Here is a 22,966-nt window from a genome sequence, read left to right as displayed (position 1 = left end):
CTTACCTGGTCAGCCTCCTATCAATACCCAAGACAGGAACCTGTCCGCCAACAAGCAGGCATCAGCGGGCCGTGAGTGTCATTCTCCTGTAAGGATGAGGGTTGTTCTTATCGAAGGTCTTGCCTGGTTGGCGTCGTGGTTGTGTCCATGTATTCATGCAGTTACACTGGCACTAATATTGCATTAGAGTCCAGACTCAAATTGTACGACAGGATGGATGCCAGGTCGGTGCGACGTATTATCTCCACTTCTGGTTGATGGAGGTCGAATGACCCTGTGTAATGGGTATGGCTGATCAGAAAGTCATGCGTGGAGATTTTTTCCTACCAGCCTCACTGCGGCAAACAAGGGATATAACAGGTTATCGTAAGAAAGACGTAAATTGAAATACAAATACGACTACTTGATTTTAAGGATGGATTTATTCATAGACAAAACTGTACTTTCTGTCAAAGAAGTTGAGAGTTTTCAGGATACTCCCTCTCTCGTGCAAGGTTTAAAGAATGCGGGAGCGAACTTGAATGGACGTGCCCTACAAAATGGTGAAGAACTGGTAGAAGAGACTTACTCAAGTTCAAGTGAGTGACGAGAATACCTTTATCATTTTTGTCATACATCCGAAGGCGTATTTGTGCGCAATATAACAGAGGGGGTACCTGGGAAATTGAAATATAAATACGACTATATGTGTCATTAAGGATGAGTTTATCAGTATATGAAGAAACTGTATCTTCTGCAAAAATGACCAAACCTGCCATCGAAGAATTTGAGAAGTATGATATAGATGCGTTTATAAAGTTTCTACAGCAACAGGGTGTAGGACTTTCGCAGGATGATCAAGATACACTTAGACGAGAGGGCATCAACGGAAATAACTTCCGATTACTATCTAGAGATGACCTTTGGAAGAAATTCAAGTTCACCATGGGGTAACTTTGAAAATCGAAAGAGAGATCCAAAAGCTCAAAACTCGCTTTATCACAAGACCTTAAACATTTTGCAAAAATAAGTGAAATACCTACAGGTAGCTCTCACTTGTCCTGCGGTCCTGCGGTCCTGCGTTATTTTTTCTGAGTACGAATGCTGACATGAGCAACGATTGGGTCCTCGAACATTTTCGTTATCATGTAATATCTTTCTACTGTACGTCTCCAGTGTTAAATAAAATATAGTATACTGGATGAGTATTTTTCATGTGTTATCCCACTTGTCCTGTTATTGTTTTATGTGTCGTACCCCATATCCCGCAAACTACAGCTGCCTATCTACGGGCTGCATCCCGAACTCGCTCGTCCATTAATAAAGTTTCTTCACATTTACCGCATAACATTAAATAGTTCTTGACGTGTATAAAATTTTCATAATGTCGGTTAGCGAAGCAAACCCATCTGAACTTGAAGTATTGAGACAACGTAACACTGAGCTTGAAGAGAAGATGGTTGAGCTTAATATGTGGAGGCGACTCGCTCTTCTTAACGATAAAAAGATTACTGAGCTTAAGGATTAAAGTGCTAATCTCGTGTTCGAGAATCTCGATCTTAAAAACAAGATTGCGAGGCTCGAGCAGGAACACTTGATTGATTTGGGCTACCTGTAATGCACTAGTCAAAATCATTTCTTTCGGCATTAATACCTTTCGTCAAAAGTTTGTCATCGTCATCACGTGATTCGTCAAACATTCGGCAAATTATAAAAATCGAAAAAAAATTTAGCATAAATCAGCTGGTCGATTTTTGGTTGATTTTTGATTGAGTTGTAACGTAAAAAAAAAAACCATAAATCGACCAATATTTTTTTTTGATCAATTTTTATTAATAACAACAATCGACTTGCCGATTTTTAACAATCTTATAAATGAATTTTGAGTCATAATTAATTACGAATTATGAGGGTCAAAACAGATTACAAGGGTTGAAATAAGATTTCAGTTTTTATTATTTTTTTATTATTATAATTTATAATGTTGTATTGTTTTATTGTATGTTTATTTTATTGTAGTCACTTTATTATTTCACTAAACTTACATAAATTATATAATTAAAAATAGTTATTTTAAATTATATGTAAATATTATATATTTCAAGGTTCGTCGACAACCTAAAAAAAAAAGAAAATAGAAGAAACATTAGTACGTTTCTTCTATGTATTAAAAAAAATTCATCCCTCACTTCCCGCTAACCTACTTGCAACGGTTTTAAAAACCGGTTTTAAAGTTTTTTTTTAAAAAATAGAAAGAATAACGGTTTTAAAAACTGTTTTTGAAGTTTTTTTTTAAAAAAAATTGAAAAAATAATGGTTTTAAAAACCGTTTTTAAAGTTTTTTTTAAAAAAAATTGAAAGATAACAGTTTTAAAAGTTTTTTTTTAAAAAAAATAAAAAAAAATAGAATAACGGTTTTAAGAACCGTTAAAAGAAGAAAAATAAAAATTTAACGGTTTAAAAAAACCGTTTTAACAAAAAAAACAAAAAAGAAAAAAAAAGAATAACCCGTTTTTTTTTTAAAAAAAAATTTAGATTATCCGATTGGTAAATCAAATCAGTACGACCTTCGACTGATTGATTTATGACCCCCTTTTTTTTGTAGTTTCTTTATTTAAAAAGATACTTGCTATCGCAGAATATTACAAAGACGATGATAAAGTATTTGTTATATGCCCTGCCTCAGTTTTGTTTCGGTTCTTAGGCGTTGCCACGTTGGATATATAGGTGAGTTTTCGAAGCAAAACTTTAAACTTTTTTAAAAAAATTTTTTTTTTTTTCAAAGCTAAAAGCAAAGCTTCGAAACTTTTTAAAAAAAATATTTTTTTAATTTTTTTTTCTTCTATTTTGTAGGTTTCGGATATATAGGTGAGTTTCGAAGTTAAAAGCTTCAAAACTTTTTTTTAAAAAAAAATATATTTTTTTAATTTTTTTTTATTTCTTCTATTTTGTAGGATTCGGCTTCGCGTTGAATATATAGGTGAGTTTTGAAGTTAAAAGCTTCGAAACGTTTTTTTTTAAAAAAAAAAAATATTTTTTTAATTTTTATTTCTTCTATTTTGTAGGATTCAGCTTCGCGTTGAATATATAGGTGAGTTTTGAAGTTAAAAGCTTTGAAACTTTTTTTTAAAAAAAAATATATTTTTTAATTTTTTTTTATTTCTTCTATTTTGTAGGATTCGGCTTCGCATTGGATATATAGGTGAGTTTCGAAGTTAAAAGCTTCGAAACTTTTTTTTTAAAAAAAAAATATTTTTTTAATTTTTATTTCTTCTATTTTGTAGGATTTGGCTTCGCGTTGGATATATAGGTGAGTTTCGAAGTTAAAAGCTTCGAAACTTTTTTTTTAAAAAAAAAAATATTTTTTTAATTTTTATTTCTTCTATTTTGTAGGATTTGGCTTCGCGTTGGATATATAGGTGAGTTTCGAAGTTAAAAGCTTCGAAACTTTTTTTTAAAAAAAAAATATTTTTTTAATTTTTATTTCTTCTATTTTGTAGGATTTGGCTTCGCGTTGGATATATAGGTGAGTTTTGAAGTTAAAAGCTTCGAAACTTTTTTTTTTAAAAAAAAAATATTTTTTTAATTTTTTTTTCTATTTTGTAGGTTTCAGCTTTCGGTTGGGCGTTGGATATATGGGTAAGTTTCAAAGCTAAAACTTTGAAACTTTATAAAAGAAATATTTTTAATTGTTTCTTTTTTCTATTTTGTAGATTTTGGCTTTCGGTTCTTGGGTTTTGGACATATGGATGAGTTTCAGAGTGAAAACTTTGAAACTTTTTTTAAAAAAATTACTTTTTTGTTTTTAAATTTTTTTTTTCTTCTATTTTGTAGGTTTCGACTTTTGGTTCTTGGACCTTAGATGGGTGAGTTTCGAAATTTCGCTTTTTTTTCGAAACTTTAAGAAAATTTTTAATTTTATTTCTTTTTTTATTTTGTAGGTATCAGCTGTGATATCTCCTTGGACTTTGGGTCGGTAAAGTTTCATTTTCTTTTCGAAACTTTTTTAATAAAAAACTAATCATTTCTTTCTTTTTTTTTGTAGGTTTCCACTTCGGATTTTTGGTTAGGTAAGTTTCAAAATATTTCGAAACTTAAAATTTTTTTTATTAAAGAATCAGTTTCTTTATTTTTTTTTTGTAGATTTTCCTTTGGACTTCTATTGAATGGGTAGGTTTTGAATTTTGACTTTTTTTATTGAAATAATAACGGTGCTAACCGTTTCTTTATTTTTTTTTGTAAGTTTCTCTTTCGAACTTTTGTCAGATAACTGAGTGAGTTGTAGATAATTTTGGATGAGTGGATGATGGTGGATGATGGTGGATGATGAGTAGTAAAAGATGGATGTTGGCGATGGTTGACAATGGATGGTAAATGGTAAATGGTAAATGGTGGATGGTAGATGGTAAGTGTAAATAGACAGATACTGTAGATATTAGAAATTTAATATAATATGTAATTTTTAATAAAGCAAAATAATAAAAATATAATTAATTGATTGCTATTACAAAATTAAAAATAAGCTAAATACATAAAATCGTTAATAATTAGACTCAATTTTGCCAACATTGTCGTCGGGCTGGATGTGGGAGGTGCAAGCACCACCCACCTCCGGGTCTACGACCTATCGCAGTACCTCCTTCCCCCCTACGGGGAATCAGGAATCCCCTATATCTGTCACCATCTGTCAATAACATCTGTCATATAACAATAAACTAAAAAAGGATAAAATAAGGGAAAAGAGAGGAAAATACGATAGAATCAAAGGGGTATGACAGATATGACGGATATGACAGATGTTTCAGAAAAATCAGGAGAGGGGTATCCCCAGAAAAAAGTTTTGATTTTACCCCCCAGATCTGTCATTCTGTCATAGTTCTGTCATATGATCAGGATTCCGTCTAATAATCTGTTGGAAGCAGTGAGATAGCAAACCAAATAAGTTAGCAGGTAAGCTCCTAGAAGGTCTATAAAGCCAGTAAGACCAACCCCGTCCCGCCCCCGTCAGAAAAAATAAGTAATTGAACAATGGGTATACAATAAGTAACCTATAAGGACAGATAACATGTATACCCCGCACGCAGTATCAGTAATCCCCGAACTTGTAAGCCATATCCTGGAACACATTCCAAGTAGCAATTTTGGGCCACATCTTTTAGAAGTCAGCCCAATCTGGAGAGCTGAAGCTGAACGAGTACTCTGGAAGCGGCATAAAAAAGCCGAGGAGGCATACGACAGGGCAGTAGAAAAGAAGGAAAAAGCAAATGATGCTCTTGGCCAATCATTGGAGGAGGAGGGTATCCTCCGTGAACTTGAATGGAAGGCGTATCAAAAGGCTTGTAAAGAGTTAACGGACACTAGAAAAAAGCTAACTATAGTAAAAGGAGCTCTTGAGCGGTTTGGATTTCAGATATATGTAGTTTGAAAAAGGGGAAGGGAAGATTTAGAGCAGTCGTAAAGGTTCGTGGTTTATAGTTTTTTTTTTACCCCTAGAAGATAACCAGATATAACCGGAGGACCGCAGAATCGCAGGACCATAGGACTACAGGAGGGTAAATTGGTAGGAGTGCAGATCTTTGGAAAAATATTCGGCAATTGAAGATTAGGTAACTATAAATTAGTACTCGATTTGATAGAACAAAAAATGACTGCCCAAACTAGCACTCAAGCTCAAGTTATCCCCAAGTTCGGTGAACAGAAGAAGGCTTTTAGTATTGATGAGCTTAAACGGCTCATTAACGCTGCAAAGAATATGAGGGATCTCAATCAAGCTAAAGGTTATCTTTGCAGTTACTTTATCCCCTGCTCCAACCCACATGGAGTCTTCATGTGGCGATCAGAAATCAAAAACCTCGAGCACATCCCTGATAAAAATATTAATAAACTTATCCGTCCAATTACCAAAGTCTTTTACACACAATCTGAACAGGGTCCTTCACAAAAGGTTGAATTTAATATCAACAAATGGTTTATGATCGAATATAGTACTGTATGTGTAGCTACCTGTGACCCTCAAAAATCCCGTATCTTTAAACTAGGTGGCCAACTTTATCTCAATATCTTTCCAGGATTCCTCCATATCTTGCGTCTGATATCCACTTTTGAATCTACAACCCACCTCGCGGTTAAATTTATCTTCTCCCACATTCAGGATATCTGGTGTTCAGGCGATTGGAATCTTACTGAGTATATCATAAAGTGGTTGGCCGGTGTGGCAGCTGGAAGGAAAATGTATTCGATTCTCTACCTGAAATCTGGACAGGGTTGGGGTAAGAGTATTATAACAGATTTCATTCAACGTAGTGTTTTAGGTACTCAACTTGTTTATAAGACCAGCGATCCTCAAACGATTCTTGGAAGTTTCAATGGGCAATTACAGGGTAAGGTTCTTCTCCTCCTCGAGGAAATGCCTACAGAAAAAAGCCAGTGGAATAATCTGTATCGATCATTGAAGGATAAGGTAACAGGCGATATAATGGAAATCCATGAAAAATACAAGACGCCAACACATTACAAAAACTTTATATCCACCATTGTACTCACTAATGAAAATGCTCTCAGAGTGGAGAATGACGATAGGCGCACAGTGTTCTTGGATATGTCACCATCCCGCAAGAGAGACCTCAACTACTTTAAGAAACTCAGTGACGCTATGAAATACCCAGACGCCAGTGAGGCATTCTATGCTTACTTGAGAGCCATTGCAGACGCTTACCCAGACTTCAATGGGAATCCACCACCTATGACAACATCTAAGCAGGATCACATCATATCGACTCTTCCACCCCTATTTCAATTCATAAAGGACACTTACCTCATAGTAAAAAATCATATAACCGACCTACCTGTTCAAGAATTTTATAGGGTATATACTTCATACTGTGAAACTCATTGCATCTCACCATTATCAAAGATAAACGCTTCTAGAATCCTATCAAATGAGTTGAGTATAAATAGTAATCGGACTTATATAAATAAAAAGTTAACCCGAGTATATAGCATATCCAGGGAGGATCTTTACAAGAAATACCTCGGCAAAAAATGGATCCATGAAACAGATGAAATCAATATAGAAGGAATAGATATAGAAACTCCTGAGAAGCCCGCATCTGATCCAAATGCCTTGGAGAAGTTCTTGGCAAATATATATAATCCAGCTAGTAAATCGCAAGTAGATCAAGAGAAAGTGGAGTTAGTTGTTGAGAAACCTGTTGAAGAAAAACCTACTGAAGAGCAACTAGTTGCCAAAAAGACTCCTCCACCAGTACCACCCACTGGTCGAAATAGTCCAAATCAGCTAGAAATCGGATGTCCGATTTTAGGCTGAATTTGGTGATAAAGATGGCCGATTTATTAATTTAGGCAAAGTTCCGATTGGCAGGCCGATCGATGCCGATCAGAATGTCTGAATTGTATCTGAATTGCTTAGTATTTTTAATCCGAATTGTTTAAAAAATATTATTTATAAATTTACTGAATTGCAGTGAATTTATTCTGAATTATGGTAAATTTGTGACAAATTTTCTGAATTGTAGTAAAATTTATTCCAAATTGTAGTAAAATTTATTCCGATTTGTAGTAAAATTTATTCCAATTTGTAGTAAAATTTATTCTGATTTGTAGTAAAATTTATTCTGATTTGTAGTAAAATTTATTCCGAATTGTAGTAAAATTTATTCTGATTTGTAGTAAAATTTATTCTGATTTGTAGTAAAATTTATTCCGATTTGTAGTAAAAAATTTATTCTGATTTGTATTCTGAATTGTATCGCAAATTACAGTAAATTTTATTCTGAAATTTAAAATATTACATATACATATAAAACAATTTCACCAAAAATCATCCCAACTTTCTAACAAATCTGTCCAGTATACGTTAAATTCCTTAATTCCCATTTGTTTCTACAAATTGGAGATGATTTTCCTACAAAAAAAAAAAGAAAAAACATTAAAATAACGTTTTTTTTTAAGTTTCAAGTTTCAAAAATCAAAACGTTACCTGTAGGATGGCAAATCGGAGCCAATTTCCATACAAAAAAATCAATAAAATATAATAAAAAATGTTAAATTAAACATTTTTATTAAGTTTCGTCAAAAAGTTTCGAAAATCGAAACTACTTGCGGGATTCCGGTATCCAATTTGGAGCCGATTTCCTGCAAAAAAAAATAATAAAAAATAATAAAAAAAACGTTAAATTAAACGTTTTTTTATTAATTTGCGTCAAAAAGTTTCAAAAATTGAAACTACTTGCGGGATTCCGGTATCCAATTTGGAGCCGATTTCCCTGCAAAAAAAATTAATAAAAATAATAAAAAACGTTAAATTTAAACGTTTTTTTATTAATTTTTTTCAAAAAGTTTCAAAAATTGAAACTTTACTTGCGGGATTCCAGTATCCAATTTGGAGCCGATTTCCTGCAAAAAAAATAATAAAAATAATAAAAAAATGTTAATTTAAACGTTTTTTTATTAATTTGCGTCAAAAAGTTTTGAAAATCGAAACTACTTGCGGGATTCCGGTATCCAATTTGGAGCCGATTTCCCTGCAAAAATATTAATAAAATATAATAAAAAACGTTATATTAAACGTTTTTTATTAAATTTTTTCAAAAAGTTTCGAAAAATTGAAACTTTACTTGCGGGATTCCGGTATCCATATTGGAGCTGATTTCCCTGCAAAAAAAATAATAAAATATAATAAAAAACGTTATATTAAACGTTTTTTATTAATTTTTTTCAAAAAGTTTCGAAAAATCGAAACTTTACCTGCGGGATTCCGGTATCCATATTGGAGCCGATTTCCCTGCAAAAAAAATAATAAAATATAATAAAAAACGTTATATTAAACGTTTTTTATTAATTTTTTTCAAAAAGTTTCAAAAAATCGAAACTTTACCTGCGGGATTCCGGTATCCATATTGGAGCCGATTTCCCTGCAAAAATATTAATAAAATATAATAAAAAACGTTATATTAAACGTTTTTTATTAATTTTTTTCAAAAAGTTTCGAAAAATCGAAACTTTACGGTATTCCTACAATAATATTAAAAAAAAAAAAATGTTAAACGTTTTTTTCAAAGAAGTTTTGAAAATGCAAAACTTATCTGGAATATCGGCGTCCACGTTGGAGCCGATTTCCTATACAAAAGTAAAAAAAAATGTTTTTAGTAATATTAAAAAACATTTTTTAAAGTTTCGAAACTTTTGTTTCGAAACTTACCTTTGGAAATCGGTATCCAAGTAGGAGCCGATTTCCTATATAAAAGTATAAAAAAAAATGTTAGAAAACGTTTTTTTTATAAAGTTTTAAAGAAATTCTTCAAACTTACCTTTGGAATTCGGTATCCAAGTAGGAGCCGATTTCCTATTTAAAAGTATAAAAAAAAACGTTAGAAAACGTTTTTTAAAGTAATAGTTTTGCAAAAAAAAATTAATAAAATCAGAACGTTAACTAATGTTCCGATTGAAAATATTAAATTAAAAGTTAAAAAATGTTTCGTAAAAAATAAAAATGTTAAAAATTGGAACATTATTTCCGATAAAAAATTAAAAAAAAATCCCAAAACGTTTAAAACCATTTTGTTTAGGAATGAAGTTAGATGAAGATAAAGTTTCAAAACTTTAGTTTAAATAAAGTCTAAATTCGGTAATAGATCAACTAATTGCCAGATTAAATTTACTGTGGCTGCGGCTTAGTACATCATAAGTTGATTTTGAAAAATCGTTTATTCTGAAATTGAGCCAATTTTTCCATGCCCAAAAGTTTTGATTTCGACCAGTGCAATTTGATATAAAAGTGCCATAAATCAGACAATATTAGGCAAATTTTAAGCTGTTAATCAAATATGATAATTTTTTGCTAAATTTTTATTGAATTTTTATTGAATTGTCAATTTTCCATAAATCTGAAGTACATATTTGAATATTGAAAATTTTAGGTTGATTTACAAATTTGTCAGATTTTTTTTTTGATATCAATCAGCCGTCAATCAAATATAATGATTTTTTGACAAATTTTTGTTGGATTTTTATTGAATTTTTATTGAATTGTCAATTTTCTATAAATCTGAAGTACATATTTGAATATTGGATAAATTTTAGGTTGATTTGCCATTTTGTCAGATTTTTTTTTTTTAATTTCAACCAGCATCAATCAGCCATCAATCAAATATAATGATTTTTTGCTAAATTTTTATTGAATTTTTATTGAATTTTTATTGAATTGTCAATTTTCCATAAATCTGAAGTACATATTTGAATATTGGGCAAATTTTAAGTTGATTTGCTATTTTGTCCATTTTTTTTTTTATTTCAACCAGCATCAATCAGCCGTCAATCAAATATAATGATTTTTTGCTGAATTTTTGTTGGATTTTTATTGAATTTTTATTGAATTGTCAATCTTTCATAAATCGGAAGTGCATATTTGAATATTGGGCAAATTTTAGGTTGATTTGCTATTTTGTCCATTTTTTTTTTTATTTCAACCAGCATCAATCAGCCATCAATCAAATATAATGATTTTTTGCTGAATTTTTGTTGGATTTTTATTGAATTTTTATTGAATTGTCAATCTTTCATAAATCGGAAGTGCATATTTGAATATTAGGCAAATTTTAGGTTGATTTGCCATTTGTCAATTTTTTTTTGATTTCAACTAGCATCAATCAGCCGTCAATCAAATATAATGATTTTTTGCTGAATTTTTATCAAATTGTCTGATTGGCATCAATCAGATGTGCCGATTTATAATGTTAGTCAATTTTGGTCTGATTTTTGGCCGATTTTCCATATGTCCGATTTTTTTGATTTCGACCAGTGACCTAAACCTGATTGCTTGAAGGTAAAACCTGCACCTGTCATCAAAGAGGATCCTATTCCTGAGGAATCTCCAGCTCCCATAGAGTCAGATACTGATGAAATTATAGACAGTTTCTCAGACTGTTATCTATCTGATGAGGAACCTGATCAAGAAAATGAGCCGCCTGCTGAGGAACCTGCATTTGAAGCTGATGATGACTACGACATTTTAGATGACTTGCTATCTGACTCAGATCCTACAACTGCAGACCAAGTTCCTCAGCAACAATCCGAGTCTCCTGCAGAATCTTCTGCAAAATCCGAATCTCTCACAGATTCCAAATCTTCTACAGAACCCGTAGTAGAACTGACTCTCAAAGAGCAACCTATCCCAGAACCCGACACAGAACTAGAAGTTGACTGGGACCCTGAACCAAAGGAAGGTACTCGAGCACACTGGGCTTGGCATGAAAGGCACCGATGGGATCGTAAGCCATGGGTCAAGAATTCAAAGGACCAGGTCTTCAATGATCTCTACAATACAAGTAAGGATTTATGGGCTAAGTACCAAGACGTGTCAGACGACTATGACTGGGAAATACTCGCGTTTGAAGTAGAGGAATGTCCCACAACACGTATTGAGGACGAGTACCAGTATTACCTTAGGGAGGTAGTAGACCGCTTCAAGGACTGGATCGAATATAATGGGAATTTACCTAAAACACCTAGCCGTAAAGAACTCGCAGATCTAATAAGAGTATACAAGGAGGATCGTGATGCTGAGATTATCCCTACCACCTCTGGTTATGAAACTATGAAGATGAATAAGGGTAAAGCACGAGAAATTCCAGAGGAACATCCAAAAACTGATATGGAACGTGAATGGGAAGCCGCCAATGGAATTGTCGACGACTGGGATGAAGAGGATCTTGATCGTGTATGCAGCAAGATTGACTCCTTTTAATAAGATAAGCACTTCTTAGTTATCTTATATTTTTTGTATAAAAAACCTATATTACAACTGAACACAATTCATAAATACATCAAATGGTTTATTCAGAGATTGTCCGTGCTTTACCTACAAGACCGGATATCAAAGAATTACAGTATTCAGGCGCAAGATTTTCCAGAGGAGCAATAGCAAGACTTGGACAGCGACTCCAATCCCGGTATCCGACACATAAATTTCAGTTTCTGCTTCCCTATGAAAACTGGAAACCCAGTGGATGGACATCAGGAAACCAACCAGCCAGCCTCTTCTCACTCTTGGACCACTACGACGAAGCACAACTACCGGATGACGCAGACCCTGATTATTTTGAACGATTCATAATTTATGTGAGAGATACCCCACCAGTTGCAGGGGTTGCAACGGGGAGCTAAATGATTGCCTGTATGAACGCCTGAAATATATCTACGGCACATTCTTTAAAATGCCAAAGTCAATCGAAAAGCCCGAGTATATCAAAAAAGCATTAGGTCTCAATCGTGATGCTCCAGTTCCAGTCTCATATATGGATAAGGTTGAACAACTTGCAGGAAGCCTTGCACTTAATATTGTAGGGGATTCCACTCGAATTTCTAAGAGCAAATCTGACAGACGTGCAACACTTATTCTGTCTGAAGGCCACTACTCTCTTGCACTGAATCCCGGAAGACTCCACCCTAGCAAATTAGATAGAAAACAAAAGTCTCCCTTTGTTTATCGTGAAGATGGGGTTAATAATGTAGTAACAATATACAATGGTAAGACAGTTAAGTCTCTTACAGTTGGACAGTTTCAGAAAGGTAAGAACTCTGATAGTTACTCCTTCATCCCTATCGAGAAGAATTGTAAAACTGGAATATATGAAACACTTGAGGAAACATACCAGAGGATCCATGAAGAGCGGGATTCCTTCCTACAGGCTACAAAGAAGTTCGGTCTAGGAATCGACTTATCTTACCACAACTGGTCGTACAAGAGAACTGCACTCTGGCTTTTTGAACGGTTTAGTGTAGAGATTCCAGCCAATGATCCTCTTGACCCAGTCGAAGCAGAGTGGATAAGTGATGCAATGATGGGAGGTCTTATCTGGGCAGACAATGAATGGAAGGGTTATGGAAGGCAATACGACGTGACAAGTTTGTATCCAAGTATTCAGCAATCAAATGCAAACTTTCCAATCCGACAAGGTAAGTTTCAAATACTCAAAGACTTTGTAGACCATAGAGGTTATGCCTTGTATGGATTATTTCGTGCTAGCTCCCAGGGAGCGCCCAAGGGCAAGGTAAGTAGTAATGACATTCTCTTCCGACAGAATAAGAAGGGAGTCTATACATTCATTGACTTACAACGAGCAAAGAAACTTGGTCTCGATATACAGTTAATCCAGGATGGAAAGCCAAATGCCTTGATATATGACAGAGAAGCAAGAATTCCTGGGACTGTAATATTTGGTGAGTATGTCCACTTTCTCTTCAATATAAAGAACCAGGGTGGCGTGGCCGGTCGTGTTGCAAAGAGAGTTCTCAATACACTATGGGGAGCACTCTGCCAGAGGAAACGCAATTACAAGACACTCACCACAGATCAAACAGATCCATTCAAGTTTCCAGAAGGCCACACACTTGACTCCATCGTACCAGTAGGATCTGACCAGTGGCGATTCCAGTTCACAAACCCAGGTAGTCCCTTCAAGGGTGAGTATCCTAGGATCGCTCCATTCTTATTAGCACATAGACGGAAGACGACTTCAGAGTTATTAGAACCATATAAGGATAAAGTACGACGCATCCATACAGATGGATTTATTCTAGAGGAACAGCCGAGTAGTCCTACACTTATCACTTGTCCAGAAAATGCATCCAAAGCATTGAAAGCTCTCAAGTTTGAAACCGCAGGATACTGCCATGTGAAAAATGCAAACAAGGTTATCTGGACATGATTGCCAAGAATGCGGTTGGATTTACAGTAGGTATATATATTTTTTCTTGCTTGAATGTAAAGTCAATTTGAAGATTCCTATTTATTACAAAGTACAAAAAAGTATAAGGAATCATGTCAACATATACCGAATTAGCAAGCATTATTAACAGCACTGACAGCATTAGTGATGAAGTTATTTATGATGCATCACACAATCATTTCACCATTGTCTCTGATGAAACTGTCCCCAAGATTATCCGCGCATTAAAAGATACTATAGTAGTCGCATTAGTATCTGGGTTTAGCAAAACCAGTTACCTCGTCCAGGACCACGTGAAGTATATCAAGCGAATCCAGACGGCAAATTCTCCTGTATCATATGTGAAGTTCATGGCCAGAAAACTCTTCCCAGATAATGTGGCATATACTGCTAAGATAGCAAAGATTCGTGAATCATACAAGAATAAACAAGCTCTTTTAGACAAACTTGAGGCCCTCTTCGAGTTGTATTATAATGTAACTAAGGACTCATTAACAGGTCCCCCAAAGCGAGCTGTCACTATGAATGAGGCTGAGAAAACCTTAGCAGAACTTCTTGCATAAGCGGCTCCTGTACGAATTTAGTTTATATTTTTTATCCATTTGTAATGGGCATACAGTAATTGAAGATGGCTATAGTATAAGTAACATAACATCATGTTGGACCGATTACCAGTAGAAATAGTCGAACGCATTGTTGCAAAGATCCCAGATACTGACCTTATTGCAGCGAGTAAAGTAGATAGTGTGTGGTGGCAGGAGGTTCGTCAAGAAGCATATAAGAGATGGAAAAATTACGCCACTACAATTGGGCATGTCCAAGCTCTTGGAAAGCCGTTTGAAAAAGGGAATATTGACTGGATATCATTTGAAGATGTAAACGACTTCTATAAAAGATGGATAGACCGCCTCACTGAAGATCAGCTTTATATTATGGAGAAAATGCTTAGGAATGGGATGGTCGTGGACCCCCAAGAGAGGGAAACCATAGAGCATGCATTAAGTGAACAAAGATGGGGAGGCGACCCTTGGGGACTGAACTGGGAGTGGAACGAATGGACTCAACAGGAGTAGCTTATTTATCGGGTATCCTCATATTTCTCGACAAGGACTGATGACCATGTAACCTTATCATCAGGTATCCTCATATTTTTTTACAAGGATTGATGACCATGTAACCTTATCATCAGGTATCCTTGAATTTTTTTGACAAGGATTGATGACCATGTAACCTTATCATCAGGTATCCTTGCATTTTTTAATAAGGACTGATGACCGTGTCACTTGGTTATTGTAAATTGAAGAAAACTATTAGGTATGTAGACACGTACAGAAAAAAGACATGTCTTACCCTTATATAGCTAACCCTATAACTGGACGTCCAATTATTATCAGTGGAGATACCTTTAATCGAATAGTTATGGAATCCCATGATTATATTGATGGAAGGCTTGTCCGTAGACAAACTGCACCTCCACCTGAAGAGCAACCTGTATATTTAAATACAGATACAGGACGTTATGTTCGACGTGATACTAGAACATATCATAGACTGATTGAGAGTGACTATGAGGTAGTTGAGGATTACTACCTTGTCCATTATGAAGAAGAGGCACTTATAGAGGAAATCATCAATGAAACACGCTATAATGAGGAAAATCTTGATGGGCAGCGGTTAACTTTCAATGATATACAACAAATCAGGACTGCTATTCAGGCTGACCAAGATGAATATGATGATTTTATCTTACAGCAGGATATGACTGATATGACAACTATCGGTCCTTCCGGTCGTTCACGAACTTTGGAGGACCATACCCCGAGACTTGCAGAGCTTAATATTGAGTTGTGTAGGGAATGTCTCATGCCTGTAAGCCCAAGTGACTTAACGGACAAGTTGTGCAAGGACTGCTCCGAATAGTTACTTAATTTTGAATAATTCTTTTTTACATAAAGAAAAATAGCCATGTCAACATCAATCGTAATAAACCAGTGCCAAAACTGTGGAGTAATCACTCCAAAAACAGCATATAGAGGATTATCCAGTGTATTATACAGACAGATTATAAAGAAGATTAGTGATGAGAATGACCCTCTACAAGCCTTGGGACTTGCTAGGGATAAGTTAGTTCAGATCATTCGTCGGGGAAGTAATGTGGACTTTACACAATTGTTTACACAAAAACTGGATATGAATATTATGGATGGAGAGCCATATGAAGATATTAGGAAGTGGCTTCTCGAACAGCTTATAGCCATAGGTTATGACAGTGGAGAAATTGCTTTATATCAATTTCTAAGGGATACATATTCAGATGGTATTGATGAGCCTTTCACTACATTCTATGAGAACTATGTAAATCATATAAGTAATCCAATGACTAAGAACTTTGCTTCTCGTGCTTTAGGAGCAATAGGGTTGAAGGCTAAGATGTTAAGGATTGACTTTGAAGGCCGTAAAAAAAGTGCTATGATTCTTAGAGCTTCTGCAGACGAATTACTTGATATTCTCACAAGATACTATTAATCCCTACTTGTAATGCTCGACGGTCCATGTGGCTCTTAGAAAAGATTTGTAGAAGGACTTCAATACCTTCTATTATTTGTTTATTATCCAGAGGGCGACTAGACTTCAGGGCTTCATATCGGGAGAATAACTCCTTCACATTCTCAGTTTTCAGAGTTTCAGTCTTTGCAGTCCTACCCTGTACTTTTGCTAAGAAATCCTGAAAGTCAGCTCCTAGGGTCTTACCAGAGAGTCCATAAGCTTCCCGAAAGACATATTTAATCCAGGTATCTGCATTCTTGGCTAATACACCAGGTACAAGTAAATGTTGACGTTCTTTAGGAGATGGAAATACTCGAGCAAATTCAATCAAGTGTCCACCTTTTTTTGCTTCAAATACAGCTTTCTGACCATAGGGACTAAACTTGGATCGAACTGTGATTGAACTGGGTTCAGACTGAGATCGAACTGGGTTCAAACTTGGATCAAACTGAGTTTGAACTGAGATCGAACTAGGATTGAACTGAGATTGCTCTGTGATAGAACTGAGACTAGTATCCCATCTTGCTCGAATGGACAGTGGATCACTTTTGGACCGTCTAAGATCAAACACTACAAATTCACGTTGCAGAGTAAGATCATCAATTACTGGTGCTAATGACTCTGATTCTTCTGTATATAGGCGGATGATTCTCTTGGTATCTGTAAGGCTCCCATGACCTCCATGCAGTGAGATGTAGTTAACATTTTCTCGAATAGCCTTAGGAATGGCAAAGAATCTTTGGGCTACATAAATACATGAAATATTTTTGTGTCGTCCATGTGTAAAGTAACCAGTGATGAAATCCTGGATTTTTTTAGGTGCATCCATTAGATCCTCGAAGATTACCACAGTAGCTTGAGTAGGGTCGAAGGAGTCAATCTCTGGAATCTCACTATGGGTTACTGCAGTGAATGGGATCTTCTTCTCTTCGAAAAAATCATGTACAACTGTCCACTTCGGCTCATCAAGATATCTGCCAACTAAAAGTACTGCATCACATAGTACATACCGATTACCATCCTTCTTTGCTTTCTTGTCACCCATTAACAAATTAATGATCATAGTTGTCTTACCTGAGTCTGAGCTACCTGCTACGGCTAATCGAAAGGGCCATGATGGAGCAAACTCATTGCCTTGTCTTGAGTCGGTCGTGTACTCGTCCAAATTGTATACATAAAGATCCATTTGAATTTTATTCTAACTTAGTTTAAATACTATGTCGACATCAACACCAATTCCAGTTTATACTCCTTCAGAACCTACTGGACCGCCTCCTGCACACTTGGTCAATGAAAAAGACGATGATGAATTAGTTAGAATACTAAAGGCTCATGCAAATTTATTGACTACCAGGGGTCGTTTAACTGTTGATTCAGAGATACAGGAGGCAAATAATCAAATCAAACATATTATTAATATATTAATGTATCGCTGTAAAGTAAAACATGAAGAACTTGGTATTACAAAAGATTTGTTAGTTTTTGCACAAGGTAAGATAAATGCATTTGATGAAACGTTTACTAATTTAGAACGTCAATTAGTTATTATACGTGCTGCCAATGATAATTTCATAGAAGAAAACCATAACCTGCAAAGAGATTATGATACTATGGTAGAGCTTCGTCGACGGGCTATAGGTGAACGTAATCAGGCATGACATGAATGTAATGTATTACAAGCAGATTATACTCAAGCAGTAAGGGATCGTAATGAGGCTCAAAATGCTGTGAATCGTGGTAATATCCTTTTAAATCATTGGCAGCTGAGGGCTACTCGGACTGGAGGACAACTTGTATTGGTTAATGCGCAACTTGGACAGGTTAATGCACAGCTAGCACATGCTAATAATAGGGTGCGTTTTGGGATTCAGACATTAGGGAGACTTAGAAATAGACTTTTCCAACAGATAGCTGCTCTTAGAATTCAGGTACAATGGTTTCGAATTAGACAATTGAACCCTCCTCCACCTCTTTTAAACAATCCACTAGAGACGATATGGCTACCACTGCGATAGGATTGCCGATTTTTGAGGGTAAAGCTACTGATGATATTGATACATTTGTTAGGCTTTATATGGGTTATCTTGATACTATTAATCTTAACCTATACGCTGCTGGAGGGCCACCAGAGTCTTGGAAAAGAGCTATGGGTATACTTAGAAGCTGCATGGCTGGTGAAGCGGCTGAATGGTTTGATCGAGAAATTACAGGAAAAAATTGGGAACTTTCTGGTATCACTTCAAGAGGTGGAGCTAATTTAGCTGCTTTTGTAGCATTAGTAATACCAGAAGGTGCAGGAGGACCAAATGCAGGTACCTATGTAAATGGGTCTGAAGCACATGTTTATGCTACAGATGCAGTTAATGCATTAGTAACTATTAGAGCAGCATTTATTTCTACTCATGATTTAATAGGTGGAGATAAAGCTTGGGGAAGAGCTGGTGCTCGTCCGACAGATAGAGTTGCTCCAGCTACTGCAGATGCTGGTGTTGCTGCTGCTAATAATCATCCTATAGTTTTTCCAGGTATTAAACCTAACCAGGCGCTTTATTGGCTTAGAACACAATTTCCAACTATTTTAGATGAAAAGAAACGTATCCGTTTTAACAGTCTTTATCAGGAAAATGAGCCAGTTGATGCATTTTATAGAACTGTAAAGAGGGCTGGAAAATTACTAAAACTAACTGATGATCTTATTATTGACCAGTTCTTTAGAGGTCTTTCGGCTGATAATATTTTTGAAGCAGAAAGGTTTAGTAATCTTAATCCTGATGACTTGATTAAACATCTGAGAAATTTAGAACGGAGAAGGGCTGAAATGCGCTTGGGGTTACAAGATAGAAATCGACGACTTCAAGCAGATTACAGTGATGTAACTCAACCTCCGTTAGGAAAACAGGAACCTGTCGTACTGACATCAAAGTCATCTGGGGTTACTTAAGAACAATTACAAGAGTTACTTAAGGCTCAAGCTGAGGAACTTACCAAGAATTTTCAGGTGCAATTTAAACAATTACAGGCTCGGCCAGTTCGTAATCCACCAGTCTATAGACAGCAGATTAAACCTGTTCGACCAAAACCACAGAGACGTGTTGTTCAGGATCCTCAGGATCCTGATTGGGATGATGGTTATGTAGATCATGATGTTGGTGATGACCCTGATGCTCCTGAGTGGACTTTGGATGATCATCAAAATGCTATTGATCTTATTATGGGATATAAACGTGGGCCGTCTAAAATACTTACAAAACAACTTCAGAAGGCTAAAGATAGACGTGATGATCTGGATTTGGCCCGAGCAATGAGAAACCTCGATCTTAATGATGATGCTATGGACATTGATACTGCGAGTTTTGGTGAAAAGGTAGAATTGAGAGAAAAAGATGGTGATGTCTATATGGTTCGTGTTAGGTCAAAAAAAAAGTAGGTTCGAGTATCTCAAAACTTCTTAAGTCGTCCCCAAATAAGACAGCAGTTAGCTCTTCTAGTGTGCCATTGAAAGGCAAAGCAACCCCTGTTAAGATTCCTGTGAAAGTTACTGGTAGTAAGTCTACACCTGCAAAAGCTGTTACTAAGAATGACTTATTAAGCCTGTTAAGGTCTGCAGACTTTAGGAAATTACTCCGTGAGATTCTTCAGGAGGAGTTATTGTCTGCTAGAAAAGTCACAGAGATTCCGGAGGACCTAGTTGAGGAGGAACAAGAAGAGGATATCAGGGTAGATGATCCTATGGATATTGACATAGCTCGTTTAGAGAATACTAAAGATCTTTTAGCACTGGATGGGGAGGTTAATGGAATAGCAATTTAGTGTTTAGCAGACACTTGTGCTAATGCGTCTTTTATTCAGAGAGAAGCTGCTGAGGAATTAGGGTTGGATATCGACAAGAGTATTACATACAACATATCTGGTGCTTCAGGAACAGGTAGGACATTTGGCATGATAAAGGGAGTGTCAATCAAACTTACCCCTGATTATGCTATCACTGAGGATCTTGCAGTTTTAGATAAATACAAGCATAGGGAGATTGGGTTAAGCCGAACGTGTCTGAAACGTTACAATTATGATGTCCATGAATCACGTGAACATATAGCCTTTACCTGTGATGGGAAGAATGTTTTTATCCCGATAGTTTCTGATGCTAATCGAGGGGATAAAAAATAAGACCCTTTAATTCTTCTATTTTTTTTTATTCCCAAAATTTGCGAATTAAGTCAGGGACATCCTCCTTCAACCGGTCAGCAGGTTCCCAAGTAGCCTCAGTGTCTGGATAGTGCTCCCACTTAACCAAATACTGGTCTTGACCTTTTCTAATGCGATGCCGAAGTATCTGCTCAGGAACAAATCTTTCAGGTTGTCCTCTTATCACAGAGTCAGGTGGAGGCTTTTCATTAATAGGAACTACTTGCAATTCCTTTCGGGTATATGCACATCTGGATATACCTAATCGACCATGTGGTCCATTAAGGAGATATGTAGGAGGCTGTTCGGGTGAGAGTATCATTTTTTTGATTACACGAATATTTGGGTTCCATCTTATGTCTCCTGTACGGAATTTTCCGTGAAGTTTATTACCGAGTACTGAGATAGGTTCATCTAACTTTACTCAGTCACACGTTCCTTCAGAGAGAAGTTCCATCTTTTTTGACACCTTGGGTGACCCTGTCGGAATGTCTGGGGGATTTCTCTGCCAGAGTTCATTTACTTTACTCACTATATTATGGAAATCTTCTGACCATTCCACGGATGTCACCCCGGTTTTCAACTCCTGTGCTACCATTCGTTTAAGAAGGGGTTCTTGGATGGCTTGGATAGCTCTTTCAGCATAAGATTGCTGTTTATGCCTTCCTGGCTCTCCGAACCTCATCATCACCCCTAGGCTGTTCAGGAAAAAATCACGTACCTGATCATTGGTGAATTCTGATCCGGAGTCTGTCTCTATTCGATGTGTTGGTGGCTTGATACGATTTCTTCTGTAGATTTTAACAAATCCATTGAGAACCCTATTTGCAGTTCTATTCTTTAAAGGCTCAGCGTCGACTCGTTTACCCGCGACTTCTACCACTACGAGGAAATAGTGGAATCCTTTGGGGTCGACTGGCATCTCTGCGAGATCTGCCTGATGTGTCGCATTTGGTTTCCATACAACTACTCGTGGACGCTCTGATGACTTCTCCTTTAGGGGCTTTTTGTATAGGTTGTAGTGCTCCTCACCTTTTAGAATTCGTGCTGGTACTCCGGAGAGATTGTAGTATTTGTAATAATTCTCTAAATGCGACATATTACGACAAATTAAAGGAATGGTTTTAGACTTCAAATCTTAAAATGACACGTTTTTACTGCCTAAAGTGCAAGAAGGAAACTGAAACGGCTAGTGAAATACAAGATATGACTACAAATGGGCGTTACCGGCTGCATGGTGACTGCACAATTTGTGGTATGCATAAGAATACTTTTACTGGAATAGACTGGGTGATCAAGAAGAAGACTAAGGAGAAAAAGAAAGAAACTGCTGCTAAGAGACAGCAGACGGCTTACAATCGGCAATGCAAAAAACTTGGACAGAAAATCTTAGATTCTGATGACGCGTGTAAACAGTGTATTGATAAATGCCTTAAGGAGGCAAAAAAGAGGAAGACAGATTAGTACTGTCTTCTAAACTTATCTGGATATGCTCTATTCTCAATACTCATTGTTCAATTACTTATTTTTTCTGACGGGGGCAGGACGGGGTTGGTCTTACTGGCTTTATAGACCTTTTAGGGGCTTACCTGCTAACTTATTTGGTTTGCTATCTCACTGCTTCCAACAGATTATTAGACGGAATCCTGATCATATGACAGAACTATGACAGAATGACAGATCTGGGGGGGTAAAATCAAAACTTTTTTCTGGGGATACCCCTCTCCCGATTTTTCTGAAACATCTGTCATATCCGTCATATCTGTCATACCCTCTGATTCTATCGTATTTTCCTCTCTTTTCCCTTATTTTATCCTTTTTTAGTTTATTGTTATATGACAGATGTTATTGACAGATGGTGACAGATATAGGGGATTCCTGATTCCCCGTAGGGGGGAAGGAGGTACTGCGACAGGTCGTAGACCCGGAGGTGGGTGGTGCTTGCACCTCCCACATCCAGCCCGATGACACATTCGGCAATTTGAAATTTGGATGAATGACTGACGAATAGTTTATTTCTGATTTTTCATTGAATTTTTGCCGATTTGTAATTGCCAAGTGGCAGGCGAACTGTGCAAATCGTCCATAATAATTTTGACAATTTTTTTGGCAATGATCGGCCAAAATTAGATCAACTTTCGTCCAACATTCGTCAATTTGAAATTTGGACGAAATGGACTATTCTACCAGTGATGTATAGGAACAAGAGTGATAAACATCTTCGTGATTATCAAAGTCAGACGCGGTGGAGTGAAACCACAGCAGTCAGTTACACAGTCCATGTCACGTTGCTTTCTTTACTGACATACATCAGTCTATTAATAAATTTGTGTCCCTTGCTTAGTCATTTTTTTCTGCAGTCTGCGGTCCTGCGGTCCTTCGATTCTATAGTCCAGAGTCTATTCCCTGTGGACAGAGGCTGGCATGATCTCAGGCAGAACAAAAAGGGGAACCCCGTCTGCGGACTACTGTAATAAAGTGATTATGTCCAATATCTGTCACTTCCAGTC

At 36.1% G+C, this 22,966-nt stretch overlaps 8 protein-coding genes across 8 annotated transcripts; 7 read left to right on the top strand and 1 right to left on the bottom strand.

Moving 5' to 3' along the window:
• Positions 1 to 415: 415 nt before the first annotated feature.
• On the top strand, positions 416 to 1,507 carry OCT59_014451 (uncharacterized protein; the record flags this gene model as incomplete). Its single annotated transcript, XM_066150024.1, has 3 exons — positions 416 to 578; positions 713 to 929; positions 1,375 to 1,507. 3 exons carry the CDS (start codon positions 416 to 418, stop codon positions 1,505 to 1,507), a joined length of 513 nt encoding a protein of 170 aa, XP_066002238.1.
• A 3,537-nt stretch (positions 1,508 to 5,044) lies between these two features.
• On the top strand, positions 5,045 to 5,404 carry OCT59_014450 (uncharacterized protein; the record flags this gene model as incomplete). The annotated part of the gene is made up of 1 exon (XM_066150023.1): positions 5,045 to 5,404. The coding sequence occupies one exon, from the start codon at positions 5,045 to 5,047 to the stop codon at positions 5,402 to 5,404; it is 360 nt and encodes a 119-aa protein (XP_066002237.1).
• Positions 5,405 to 8,093: 2,689 nt separating this feature from the next.
• On the bottom strand, positions 8,094 to 9,557 carry OCT59_014449 (uncharacterized protein; the record flags this gene model as incomplete). Its single annotated transcript, XM_066150022.1, has 9 exons — positions 8,094 to 8,133; positions 8,228 to 8,264; positions 8,359 to 8,394; positions 8,616 to 8,652; positions 8,746 to 8,782; positions 8,876 to 8,912; positions 9,200 to 9,234; positions 9,309 to 9,343; positions 9,555 to 9,557. The coding sequence occupies 9 exons, from the start codon at positions 9,555 to 9,557 to the stop codon at positions 8,094 to 8,096; spliced, it is 297 nt and encodes a 98-aa protein (XP_066002236.1).
• A 1,173-nt stretch (positions 9,558 to 10,730) lies between these two features.
• Positions 10,731 to 11,743, top strand: OCT59_014448 (uncharacterized protein; the record flags this gene model as incomplete). The annotated part of the gene is made up of 2 exons (XM_066150021.1): positions 10,731 to 10,736; positions 10,823 to 11,743. 2 exons carry the CDS (start codon positions 10,731 to 10,733, stop codon positions 11,741 to 11,743), a joined length of 927 nt encoding a protein of 308 aa, XP_066002235.1.
• An 83-nt stretch (positions 11,744 to 11,826) lies between these two features.
• OCT59_014447 (uncharacterized protein) lies at positions 11,827 to 12,162 on the top strand (the record flags this gene model as incomplete). Its single annotated transcript, XM_066150020.1, has 1 exon — positions 11,827 to 12,162. One exon carries the CDS (start codon positions 11,827 to 11,829, stop codon positions 12,160 to 12,162), a length of 336 nt encoding a protein of 111 aa, XP_066002234.1.
• A 50-nt stretch (positions 12,163 to 12,212) lies between these two features.
• Positions 12,213 to 13,706, top strand: OCT59_014446 (uncharacterized protein; the record flags this gene model as incomplete). Its single annotated transcript, XM_066150018.1, has 1 exon — positions 12,213 to 13,706. One exon carries the CDS (start codon positions 12,213 to 12,215, stop codon positions 13,704 to 13,706), a length of 1,494 nt encoding a protein of 497 aa, XP_066002233.1.
• A 113-nt stretch (positions 13,707 to 13,819) lies between these two features.
• OCT59_014445 (uncharacterized protein) lies at positions 13,820 to 14,290 on the top strand (the record flags this gene model as incomplete). The annotated part of the gene is made up of 1 exon (XM_066150017.1): positions 13,820 to 14,290. One exon carries the CDS (start codon positions 13,820 to 13,822, stop codon positions 14,288 to 14,290), a length of 471 nt encoding a protein of 156 aa, XP_066002232.1.
• A 93-nt stretch (positions 14,291 to 14,383) lies between these two features.
• On the top strand, positions 14,384 to 14,800 carry OCT59_014444 (uncharacterized protein; the record flags this gene model as incomplete). Its single annotated transcript, XM_066150016.1, has 1 exon — positions 14,384 to 14,800. The coding sequence occupies one exon, from the start codon at positions 14,384 to 14,386 to the stop codon at positions 14,798 to 14,800; it is 417 nt and encodes a 138-aa protein (XP_066002231.1).
• Positions 14,801 to 22,966: the final 8,166 nt, after the last annotated feature.

The sequence above is a fragment of the Rhizophagus irregularis genome, chromosome 22, assembly GCF_026210795.1.
Source record: "Rhizophagus irregularis chromosome 22, complete sequence".
Classification (NCBI taxonomy): Eukaryota; Fungi; Glomeromycota; class Glomeromycetes; order Glomerales; family Glomeraceae; genus Rhizophagus; species Rhizophagus irregularis.
Note: the sequence above shows the minus strand (reverse complement) of the source record. Positions and strands in the feature narration are given on the sequence as shown.